This window comes from Mastacembelus armatus, chromosome 5 (assembly GCF_900324485.2).
Source record: "Mastacembelus armatus chromosome 5, fMasArm1.2, whole genome shotgun sequence".
NCBI classification, from domain to species: Eukaryota; Metazoa; Chordata; class Actinopteri; order Synbranchiformes; family Mastacembelidae; genus Mastacembelus; species Mastacembelus armatus.
In genome coordinates this window covers 15,338,711-15,352,099 of record NC_046637.1, presented here as the reverse complement: position 1 = coordinate 15,352,099, position 13,389 = coordinate 15,338,711, and the positions used below count along the sequence as shown (strand labels likewise).

The 13,389-nt window shown below is 40.3% G+C and overlaps 1 protein-coding gene across 1 annotated transcript in view; it reads left to right on the top strand.

Annotated features, from left to right (window-relative positions):
• The first annotated feature begins 2,239 nt into the window (after nucleotides 1-2,239).
• The window catches only part of LOC113130370 (acidic mammalian chitinase-like), a 29,339-nt gene continuing 18,189 nt past the window's right edge, over nucleotides 2,240-13,389 (top strand). The window contains 3 exon segments of the mRNA XM_026306941.1: nucleotides 2,240-2,282; nucleotides 2,392-2,421; nucleotides 2,520-2,724. Of these exon segments, the coding sequence (XP_026162726.1) occupies nucleotides 2,264-2,282; nucleotides 2,392-2,421; nucleotides 2,520-2,724 (254 nt within the window). The 5' untranslated portion in view covers nucleotides 2,240-2,263.

The window sequence follows — 13,389 nt, the reverse complement described above, 5'->3', positions numbered from 1 at the left end:
TTCAGAACTGTTGAACGATGTCCAGGTACAGTGTTCTGTGCTTTACTTTATACAAAATGTTTTCTCTATGCCTTTAGTATTGAAGAGCCATAAAGTCACTTCACATTTGAGTGCTTACTCACTGAATATTCTCACTGAGCATACAGCTTTACTGATGAACTGACTGGTCTCATCACTCTTATGATGGTAACAGTAAGTCCATGTTTCATTTGGCTGGGCTTGGCCTGCATTGGATAACGATGCCTATGGCCCTTTCCAAAATTGTGATTGATACAACTGTGAGCGGAGGGTGGGAGGGTAACTGCTTGTAATATGACTAAAAATAAACACATTGGAATTGTATTTCATTACCGTGTGTATTTACTACAGTCATGTTTATTAATAAACACATACAGTTGGTTGTCATTAGGTTTTTGCAGAGCATTATGTTATGAAGTGTGGTGGTGATGGTGATGAAGATGAAGGAGAGGAGGCATAGAACCCAAATCCAGGACAAGTTTCATTCTTAGCCTGGACTCACCAGGCACAGTCGAGGTAATTCCTCCACACGGCAGGAAAACAACTGTATCTCAGCCACTCGGCGGGCAGGACAGGCAACGATAAACTCTGCCACTCAGTGTAAAATAAAAACCCTCACTTCCCAGCACAAACTAACATTATGTTACAAACATGCTACAACTAGTGTTCCAACAAAAAGAAAAACGGGAGATATAAATACATTCAGTACAAAGGATTAATGACAAACAGGTGAAACTAATCAAACTGACAAAGTTACCCAAGATCAATACAGGAGAAAAACGGGAACCAGACAAAATAAAAGTCCATAAATCGGAAGTCCTAAACTTTCAAACGTTTAACACATTAATGCAGTACGCTCACTAGACTTTATTGTTCACAGCACTTTAGTAGCACTGGAGGAAAGGTCACAGGTCACCATAATCACTGGGGTTCTGGGGACCATTACAATTTGGTCAATAGTTATGAAAAAGTTCTGGACATTACTAAGCACTAACTCAAGACAGATTTTGAGGGTGCAATGTGTTCACACTAGAGTGTGAGACAAAACACTTTGTTTGTTCACATTGGTTTCCTTTAAATTTAAAAACCTCAAAAAAAATTATACTGAAGTTAAATCAAATGAAAAGAATTTAGGCCTACATTTATTGTGCAGTTCAAAATATTGTATCATTTCCTCTTTGTTTAAAATTGCAAAGTGGGTTTGTTGATGACTAACATAACTTTATTCTTTATTAAGATTTCCTATTAGCTTCCACATAGTCTTCGTCATAGGTTCATACCTTTTGTCAGTCACAGTCTTCCTGGCGTCCTTAAAACAACAAATTAACAACAGATAAAACAAACAATAAATAAGGGAACTCTGACCATTTAAAAAAAAAAAAAAAAAAAAAAATCAACACAGGTAATCAACTCAAGAAGTGAACAAAGACAAAACTAAAACAATATAGAAAAATTGTTATTTTACAATAGCATCTAGTTTTAAAAACTTTTGATAGAAGGCTTACTATCAAGCAATCTTACATTAAAAGCATCATCTAGCATATCTTTACCAACTTTGCTATTTTATGTTTTCTATTAGCAATGCATGCAGAAGTACAGTGTTTGCTGTTATTGCTGCAGTAAGCTGGGCTATAGGCCTGAACTGATTTATTATTCCCCAGCAAGTCTAGTTTTTTCAAGGCTTTGCCTAGTCTTTCCTGGAAGTGGTTTTATTAGGCACGTAAGCCAGATGACCACCATGCTTATCTGCTGTACTTTGCTACCAGTTATTAGTCACTGATGAGTAAAATATAAATCTGACTTAACGCCACCAATCTCTGGACTCTGCTTCTGTTCCTCTTGAAGAAAGGTAAAGAGACCTTCACTGTGTCTGGATTTGTGTCACTAGCATTTAGCTCCAAGTTGCTTTGTGTGTAAACATCAAATATTATTTTAGAAAGGTAGGGGAAGTGACACATAGTAATTACTGTACAGTGATTATGGGTATCTACATGTAGATCTATAGCTAAAAATTTGCTTCATTATTAACTTACTCTATTACTCTGTCAGATCAAAATCATAAAGTGGTACCTTGAAATTATTTTTGTATGAAAAACCTAAAAGTATCAATTTTACTACATTGACTTGCCATCTGTTAATTTTCTTGACAAATTCATGTATCTATTTTTTTAAAATCATCTTGTGAATGTTTACTTATTCAGAGGTTAATTGCTGCAGTAGACAGTTGGATCAAAACATCAGTGCAATGGCGAGACGTATTACAGGTAAACTGTTAATTCTATTCTTTCTTTTTCTTCAACATGGAATGCATTTTATGTACTGTATGTCTTAACAGTATTACTGTACTAGTGTTTCCTGTTTGTTCATGCGCAGTGCTGGGCATTTTGCTGGGTCTGCACATTGGTAAGCACTTTTTTTGTATGCTGTGAGTTGACATGTCTTCATCACAATTTCAGAACAAACAGGGAGAGTCTAAAGTCTCATTACCTGTTTTTCTTCAGCTTCATCTAGTAAACTGGTGTGCCATATGACCAACTGGTCCCAGTACAGGCCAAGCAGTGCCAAATTCACACCAGACAACATCGACCCCCACCTGTGCACCGATGTCATCTATACTCTTGCCACCATCAACATCTTCAACCAAATCACACCCATCGAGTGGAACGATGAGCAGCAGTATGGCAGACTCAACAGCCTTAAGAATGTGTGAGTTTTCAAAGTCGGTACACACTCTGGACACTAACATTCAACTGATGTGGCTTCCTCAGGTTTAAAACACATCTTACCTAGTGTCAATTTTTCAATATTTTAAATGTTCTACTGTGCAGACTCCAACTGAAAAGGCTCAACGAAAATCCAAAGGAGGGAAAAAAGGTTTGTTTTCCTTGGCAAACAAGAACAAAAGCTTAGCTTATTCAGACTCAGTGTGTTTGAAAACAGTTTTCTCTTTCCTTGGCAAACTTGAACAAAGCTTAGCTCACACAGACTCAGTGTGTTTGAAAACAGTTTTCTCTTTTCAACGCGTAATTACATTAATAGTCTTCTCGAGAAAAACGTCTCTACACTGACCATGAGTCTGCTTGAGCAAAAATCATTCCTCTTCATATTAACATGAAAAGAAGATAAGTCAAGACTTACTTTGAGTTGACGTGGTAGGCATGAACAAAATTGGATCGAGATGGTTTTCTGCCCTGAAAAATCAGACAATCCGGCAACTTGTCTGTCGCTGTGGAGAGGTATAAAAGCTGTGAACACAAGAGAGCAAACAGGTGAGTCTCGTTACCTCATCAGCCGACTGGAAGTAAGAGGTAACTCACTGCACATGGACCCTTCAGAATAAAGGCGGAACACAGGAAGTAAAGTTGCCGATCATGACAGAATGTCAAATCATCATGTAATTGACATAAATTTCTGTTATATTTTAAAATCACAGACTTTCCAACTGATTATATACAAAAAGTAGTTTATTTATACATAGGATTTTACAGGTGGAACCACTACCACTGCTACTGTATATCTCATGATGGTCAGTGATAACAGTAAAAGATAATAATTAAGTAAGCAAGTAAGTTAAGTAATCATATCATACACCACAGTAGGTGTATATGTGTTTTTATACTCTAGGCCACATGTGTCAAACTCGTGGCCCGCCACATCATTTAATGTGGCCCCCGAGAGCATAAAAAGTCTGAGTGTCTAAAAAAATAGGTCAAAAGCGTGAAACTACATTTCCCGCAATGCCTGTCGACGGTGATACCCGCGAGGTAACGGCTCCCCGCCGCTACAGCAGTGTTTCCATGTCAATGCCAACAATTGGAATTGAGAGTTAAATAATGACCCCAAAATGTCCAGAAAGAGAAAAGTTGATGGAGATAGAAGACTGTTTCAAGAAAGATGGGAAGGCGAATACTTGTTTGTGCTTCAAGGAGAAAGACCGGTATGTCTTTTGTGTTACTAGGCGGTGTCGGTTGTCAAAGAGTATAATCTACGCCGGCATTTTGACACCAAACACGGAGCTAAGTAAGCCAAAGCTAGCCTTCAAGAAAAGCAACAACTTGCCCAAGAATTAAAAGGCAAACTGCGGTCGCAGCAGAGTGTGTTCACGAAATCCACAGCCAAAAACAATGCGGCAGTGAAAGCTAGCTTTATTGTGGCTGAAGAAATCGCCCACGTTTCCAAGTCTTTTTCAGAGGGAGCGTTTTTGAAGCAGTGCATGCTGAAGGTCTGTGAGCAGGTGTGTCCCGACCAGATTTAAAAATGTCAGTTTATCAAGAAACACCATCGCGGACCGAGTTACGGGAACTAGCAGAAAACCTTGCAACACAGCTGGCTGAGGAGACACGCAGCTACACAGCTTTTTCATTAGCTGTTGATGAAAGCACAGATAACACGGATACAGCGCAGTTATCAATTTTTATTAGCGGCGTGAAGTCGGAACTCTGTCACTGAGGAACTGTTGAACGTTTGAACAAAGTTAATGTCATAACTTGTTTGATTTTATTTTTCTTTATTTATTTGGATAGTTTGATCCTTGATTGATGGAGTTATCTGGGTTTCATAACCTGACAAATTAAAAGGATTTATGTTATAACAGTGGAATGAGCAAACATATTTTTTTCTGTGCAACTGTTATGCTTGTAACTTGAATAAGTAATAAATTCAGAGTTATTTAACATTAAGGAGTAGTTACATTTATTTTACATTACATTTGGTTACATTTGGTTACATTTATAAGTTACATCTGGCCCTTTGAGGACAGCCATAAGGCCGATGTGGCCCTCGGTGAAAATGAGTTTGACACCCCTGCTCTAGGCTGAAGTACATACTGTCAGAACTTGGGCTGACTTTGCTATTCTACTGCTCAGTTCCATGTTTGTATGTGTATGTCTAAGTTTGGGAGACTGTTTATGTCTCCCAGAAAGATGTCTACGAATGCTGACCACTTGCTTTTCACTTCTATATCAGAAGTGTGTTGTTCATCTTTAAATGATGAAGTATCCTCATGTGAACAATGAGCTTGTGCTCTAACTTTTATTATGTTTTATACGTCTTTCCACCATTAACCAGGAAGTTCTTATTCATCTCCCCTGCCTTACCAACATCACTGACCTTTCTTAGCACATAGGTCCCACTGCTGGTCACCCTTGATATTACAGTTGACTCACTGCATATTAGTCACCCCGCCCCTTTTTCGGCACACAGCCGAAAAACACATACCCAAATTAAACTAGCTGTTGTTCTTACATTTTAAGAGTTATATTGATGAACTTGGTGTCGTTTGAAGGAAATGCTTTCCAGTTTACTATCGGCGCGCTGTAAAATGTGAAATGTGACTCCCCTCCCCACTCTAGCTTCGACCGCTGCTTGCCCAGCGTTGTCAAGGCAACTGTTACAGTAAGAGGTGGGGGCCATTTAAACCCCACTTACACTCTGTCGATTATGGTAAATGAGATACTGTTTGAAAGGGCTCATCATTGCCTACAAGATACGTCAGTCATCATTGCCAAACAATGCGACTGGCTGATTCTACTGTCATTAGAAGTTTGTCTCTGCCCCTGACTGGGATTTGCTCTGAGTTGCGATTCCTATTGGTTTTAGGGTTAGTTACGCTTAAAAACCTAACAAAAACGTTTGATTGAGGCCTCATGTGATTCACAGAAGCTTGCAATGTCAATCTTTATTGAATAAACGGCGAAATCAACCGTAAAACGAACCGGATTACAGCTTTTCATGAGGAGGGCGATGGTTTATGGATTTATGTATAATAATATAAATGTCTTTTGGACTAAAACATGGGTGCACCATGACACTCGATGTTTGAGTACACGTATGAAGTAACACGACCGAAAAGGTTAGAATCAGCATACTGTACTGTATTTGTACTGTTGTTAAATATTAATAAACTGTAGTCGCTGTGATAATTCAATCCTAAATTGCTTTATACCATTCGAATTGTGAGACTTTGTTTTATTTGGCATAAGTTTTGTTAATCGTTCCAATTTATCCAACAATCTTTGGTGATATATCTGGACATACAATTCTTCTCCCGCCCACAGGAGATGGGCAACCAACAACCCCTTTTCTTTAACCTTTTAGTCTTACCCCAGAGCGGATCCGCTCCGATTTTTGTATGTCCAGATATGTCTCAAAAGATCGTCGGAAAATGTGTATACAGTCTAAAAAATTTTATGTCTAATAAAACCTTAAAGTCTCACGATTCAAATGACATAAAGCAATTTTGGATTGAATAATCACAGCGACTACAGTTTCTTAATATTTAAACAAAAGTACAAATAAAGTACAATACGCTGTTCCTTACCTTTCTGTCGCATTAGCTCATATGTGTACTCAAACATGGCGTGTCGCATATCATTTTGTTCGTTAGAATCCATAGAACAAAGTGCACCCATGTTTTAGTCCAAAAAGACGTAGTATTGTACAGTAAATCCATAAATCCATCGTCCTCCTCATAAAAAGCCATAAACCGCTTCGTTTTACGGCTGTTTTGTCCGTTTATTCAATAAAGTTTGACATAGCAAGCTTCTGTGAATCACATGAGGCCTCAATCAAACGTGTTTGTATGTTTCGCAGTGTCACTAACGGTAAAACCAATAGAATTCACATCCTCAGAGAAAATCCCAGTCAGGGGGCATATTCTAACTTCGATTGACAGGAGAATTAGCCAGTCAAATTGTTCGTAAATGGTGACTGACGCATCTTGTAGCCAATGATGAGACCTATCCAACAACATATGGGAAGTCGTGCCAGATGATGCAACAGTGGGCTTTAAATGGCCCCTCCTTATTGTAAATGTAGCCTTGACAACACTGGGCAGGCAGCGCTCGACGCTAGAGGGGGAAGGGAGTCATGTTTCACATTTTACTGCGCGCCAATAGAAAACTGGGAAGCTTTTGCTTCAAACGACACCGAGGTCGTCAATATAACTCTTAAAATGTAAGAACAACAGCTAGTTTAATTTAGCTACGTGTTGTCGGCCTTTTGCAAAAAAGGGGGCGGGGTGACTAAGAGCCATGAACAAAAAGATAGAAGATACATAGAAAGAATTTGCCTTTATATACATGAATGATATCAGTATTGTAAACATCAAAATTCATAACACAACAACTATTATAATTAGAACCCAAAACATCTAGTCCACTGATTCACAGATCAAGTCTAACTGGTCTCTTGTTCTGATGCTCAGATCTTCTCAATACAGGCGACCTTGAGAAAACATCACTTGTCTTCACCTGCACATGCCCATCTGATTTCAACTTGGACACTGTGTCTACAGGTGACAAAGCAACCTTTTCTTCTGCTTCATCACAACTTGATGATTTTCTCCATTACATTTTGAGCATCTATTGCCATATGCAGGGCACTGCCGGTGCTCATGTTTGCTACCACATCATTGGCAGGATTACATCACATCATCTGTGTTTCTTTTTTGTGACATATTCCTTTTCATCTTGGTTTTAACCACAGCACTTTTGCATCATGAGCTGCAGTGACACTTGTTTCATTGAATGTCTTTGCATGCTGCTGGTCTAAATCAGCTGCATGGCACAATTTATTTGCCTCCTCTAGAGTTAGTTTAGCCTCTCTTAACAGACTTTCCCTGATTAGCTGCTTCCTGGATTCCATAACAATTTGATCACAAATCATAGAATCTTTCAGATGTCCAAACTCAGATTCAAATCAGTCACAAAAGAATCAAAAGTCTTTTGTGGTTGTTGCATCCGTGAGTGAAACACATACCTTTCATATACTGTTTTTCTTCGACAAGCAATGTGCATGGAACTTTTCAATCACTTTGTTATACTTATGTCTGTCATCAGCTGCCTCAAATTAGAATGTGTAGAAGACTTCAATGGCTTGAGGACCAGCTACTGTGAGTAGCAACGCTATTTTCCTGGCATCGTATTTAGAGTCCAGTCCCATGGCAGCTATGTACACCTCAAACTGCTGCATAAAAGACAGCCAGTTGCTGTCCATATTTCCACCAGCTTCGGTCCCTCAGGTGGCTTAAAGTCTCCATCGTCAGCAAAACTGATGCTCAACGAATCTTTTACTCATGGTACCATGTGTTGTTTATCTTTAAATGACTAAGTATCATCTTGTCAACAATAAGCTCATGCTCTAACTTAAATTATTTTTTTATACGTCTTTCTATCATTAACCAGGAAGTTTGTCCTGCCTGCCTTACCAACATTACTAACCTTTCTTCGCACATAGGTGAGTCTGCGGGTTGCAGTTGAATCACTGCATATCAACACAAGAAGACAATTTAGCATTTAGCCATTTTTCCTGGAGTACCACTTCATGTATCTCCATGATTTTTTTTTTGCTAGTGGTTTAAACAACAGTCTGCAGCCTTAAAGTGATCAAATCCTTGTTTTTTGTTTTTTTTTCAAAAGGTGGATTTTTAAATTTGATATGTAGATGATAATCCACTTCTGCCAACTGGAAGTGTCTCTTTGTATGTGTATACAGATGATGGAATTGAAGAATAAAATGTTGGTGCAGTTTGTAACTATGATAACACAGCAATAATAATAATAATAATAATAATAAATATAGCCGCAAGCGGCGATGAACGGCCCTCGCCGTTCGCGACCCGCCGTGACCCGCCGAGGTTCCCCTGTATCCACCCGTGACCGTCCATTACAGCCCAGACGGTGACCATCCCCTGGTGCCGAAGTCAAACTGTGTAGCCAGTGATTTCAGTGGGATCCATTTTTACCCCCTGAAAACTTGACAGCCATTTTGTGTCCCATTAGAAAGAATTGTCATTGAAAATATATGGTGGATTTCTGTCATCGCCAAGGCAACACTATTGAAAATAGGGTATGGGTCTGATTGGCTTTTCTTATCAGTATATGTTAAAGGATTTTTGTGCAATAGTATAGTCAAGTGTGACAAATTAAAAAATTTTTTTCTCAATACAAATTGTCCATATGCGAGGAAGAAAGCAGAGCCAACTACCTGGCTGCGGTACTGGAAAACCATAACAGTTATCAAAATAATTTGGTTCTCTTGATGCTCCACACCTCTAAGTGAGGTCATTAAGCCAAAAGCAATAGGATGAGTTTGGTAAAGTAAGTCGTGTGAAAAAACGGTACATTTTGTAAAATTCCCATTGGAAATGAATGGAGGCTTTCGGTCATCGCCACGGCAACACCTTTGAAAATAGACCATAGGTCTGATTGGCTTTTTTGATCGGTATCCCCTAAAGGAATTTTTGTGTCAAACTATATTCAAATGTGACAAAGTAAATTTTTGGTCTGCATTCAAATTGGACATAAACGAGCGAAAGAGCGGACGCCAACTCTCTGGCTGCGGTACCGGAAAACCGTAAAAGTTAGCAAAATAATTTGGATAACTTTTGATGTGCCACATCTCTAGGTGATGTTGACAAAGAATGAGCTCATTTGGCCAAAAGCCCTAGGACAAGTTCGTTAAAGTACGACGTGTGCAAAAACGGTACGTTTCGGAAAATCCCCATTGGAAATGAATGGCGGCTTTCGGTCGTCGCCGTGGCAACACCGTTGAAAATAGGGCATGGGTCTGGTTGGCTTTTCTGATCGGGATGGCCTAATGGAATTTTGTGCCAAATTTGGTACGTTTTGGAAAAACTAAATTTTTGACGCTCCATACAAATATTTGATTCAATCTGTAGGGGGCGCTATTGCACCAATCGTGATTTTGTTCAATCACATGGGTTCAGGCCCATGGGGACTACAATTCATCAATTGATCCCATTCAAATCCGACGATGCGTGTGGAAGTTATAACAATTTGAAAGTTTGAGGGCGGGGCAAAAATCGTAGGTCACATGGTCGGCGGCGTCATGCGAAAACCGTGAAAGTTAGCAAAATAATTTGGATAACTTTTGACCCCCCTCATCTTTGGATGATTTTGACCAAACCACAGCTCAATCGGTGAAAAGCCCTAGGACGAGTTCGTTAAAGTACGAAGTGTGCAAAAATGGCGAGATCGCAATTTTCAAATTTCAATCCAATATGGCGGACTTCCTGTTTACCGTGCAGCATCGCCGTCATATGGTTTTTTGCTTGCCCCGACACGAAGAACATGTGTACCGGATTTGGTGGCTGTGCGATGAAAAAAGTGTGGGTCGGGCCCCCATTGGCGTAATGTATTTTCACTTTTGTAGGGGGCGCTGTAGAGCCATTGTTTTGAGGTTGTTTATAAAAGTATTAAAAAACAAAATTTTTTCACGATCCTGAATTTTGGGCAAATTTTCGTGAGTTTTCGAATATGTTGAGGGGGTCAAATTAGAGGTTTTTACGCAGAATAAAAAGAAGAATAATAATAATCCTAACAATAACAATATAGCCGTTTTTCCAGCCCCCCCAATATATATATTTTCGGAAAGGTCTTGCGCATCCCTACGTCATGGTGGGGTCCGGGTCACTGTTTAGTGGTCCGTTAGTGACTCTGACCCGGATAGTGGGTTTCTGCATATTGAGCAGTTATAATAGTCCCTTGCCTTCACCTTCGGTGGGGGCTCGGGCCTAAATATAGCCGCAAGCGGCGATGAACGGCCCTCGCCGTTCGCGACCCGCCGTGACCCGCCGAGGTTCCCCTGTATCCACCCGTGACCGTCCATTACAGCCCAGACGGTGACCATCCCCTGGTGCCGAAGTCAAACTGTGTAGCCAGTGATTTCAGTGGGATCCATTTTTACCCCCTGAAAACTTGACAGCCATTTTGTGTCCCATTAGAAAGAATTGTCATTGAAAATATATGGTGGATTTCTGTCATCGCCAAGGCAACACTATTGAAAATAGGGTATGGGTCTGATTGGCTTTTCTTATCAGTATATGTTAAAGGATTTTTGTGCAATAGTATAGTCAAGTGTGACAAATTAAAAAATTTTTTTCTCAATACAAATTGTCCATATGCGAGGAAGAAAGCAGAGCCAACTACCTGGCTGCGGTACTGGAAAACCATAACAGTTATCAAAATAATTTGGTTCTCTTGATGCTCCACACCTCTAAGTGAGGTCATTAAGCCAAAAGCAATAGGATGAGTTTGGTAAAGTAAGTCGTGTGAAAAAACGGTACATTTTGTAAAATTCCCATTGGAAATGAATGGAGGCTTTCGGTCATCGCCACGGCAACACCTTTGAAAATAGACCATAGGTCTGATTGGCTTTTTTGATCGGTATCCCCTAAAGGAATTTTTGTGTCAAACTATATTCAAATGTGACAAAGTAAATTTTTGGTCTGCATTCAAATTGGACATAAACGAGCGAAAGAGCGGACGCCAACTCTCTGGCTGCGGTACCGGAAAACCGTAAAAGTTAGCAAAATAATTTGGATAACTTTTGATGTGCCACATCTCTAGGTGATGTTGACAAAGAATGAGCTCATTTGGCCAAAAGCCCTAGGACAAGTTCGTTAAAGTACGACGTGTGCAAAAACGGTACGTTTCGGAAAATCCCCATTGGAAATGAATGGCGGCTTTCGGTCGTCGCCGTGGCAACACCGTTGAAAATAGGGCATGGGTCTGGTTGGCTTTTCTGATCGGGATGGCCTAATGGAATTTTGTGCCAAATTTGGTACGTTTTGGAAAAACTAAATTTTTGACGCTCCATACAAATATTTGATTCAATCTGTAGGGGGCGCTATTGCACCAATCGTGATTTTGTTCAATCACATGGGTTCAGGCCCATGGGGACTACAATTCATCAATTGATCCCATTCAAATCCGACGATGCGTGTGGAAGTTATAACAATTTGAAAGTTTGAGGGCGGGGCAAAAATCGTAGGTCACATGGTCGGCGGCGTCATGCGAAAACCGTGAAAGTTAGCAAAATAATTTGGATAACTTTTGACCCCCCTCATCTTTGGATGATTTTGACCAAACCACAGCTCAATCGGTGAAAAGCCCTAGGACGAGTTCGTTAAAGTACGAAGTGTGCAAAAATGGCGAGATCGCAATTTTCAAATTTCAATCCAATATGGCGGACTTCCTGTTTACCGTGCAGCATCGCCGTCATATGGTTTTTTGCTTGCCCCGACACGAAGAACATGTGTACCGGATTTGGTGGCTGTGCGATGAAAAAAGTGTGGGTCGGGCCCCCATTGGCGTAATGTATTTTCACTTTTGTAGGGGGCGCTGTAGAGCCATTGTTTTGAGGTTGTTTATAAAAGTATTAAAAAACAAAATTTTTTCACGATCCTGAATTTTGGGCAAATTTTCGTGAGTTTTCGAATATGTTGAGGGGGTCAAATTAGAGGTTTTTACGCAGAATAAAAAGAAGAATAATAATAATCCTAACAATAACAATATAGCCGTTTTTCCAGCCCCCCCAATATATATATTTTCGGAAAGGTCTTGCGCATCCCTACGTCATGGTGGGGTCCGGGTCACTGTTTAGTGGTCCGTTAGTGACTCTGACCCGGATAGTGGGTTTCTGCATATTGAGCAGTTATAATAGTCCCTTGCCTTCACCTTCGGTGGGGGCTCGGGCCTAAATATAGCCGCAAGCGGCGATGAACGGCCCTCGCCGTTCGCGACCCGCCGTGACCCGCCGCGTGCCCCTGTATCCACCCGTGACCGCCCATTACAGCCCAGCCCGTGACCAGCCCCTTGTGCCGAAGTCAAACTGCATAGCCAGTGATTTCAGTGGGATCCACATTTTCAGCCTGAAAACATGACAGCCATTTTGTGTCCCATTAGACAGAATTCTCATTGAAAATATGTGGTGGGTTTCAGTCATCGCCAAGGCAACACTTTTGAAAATAGGGCATGGGTCTGATGGACTTTTCTGATGGGAATATGCTAAAGGATTTTTGTGCAGCAATATATTCAAGTGTGACAAACTAACTTTTGTTATTCTCAATATAAATTGCCCATACGCGAGGGCGAAAGCAGAGCCAACTCCCTGGCTGCGGTACTGGAAAACCATAGCAGTTATCAAAATAATTTGGTTCTCTTGATGCTCCACATCTCTAAGTGAGGTCATTAAGCCAAAAGCACTATGATGAGTTTGGTAAAGTAAGTCGTGTGCTAAAACGGTACATTTTGTAAAATTCTCATTGGAAATGAATGGAGGCTTTCGGTCATCGCCACGGCAACACCTTTGAAAATAGGGCATAGGTCTGATTGGCTTTTTTGATTGGTATCCCCTAAAGGAATTTTTTTGCAAAATTATATTCAAGTGTGACAAACAAAATTTTTTGGTCTGCATTCAAATTGGACATAAACGAGCGAAAGAGCAGACGCCAACTCTCTGGCTGCGGTACCGGAAAACCGTAAAAGTTATCAAAATAATTTGGATAACTTTTGATGTTCCACATCTCTAGGTGATGTTGACAAAGAATGAGCTCATTTGGCCAAAAGC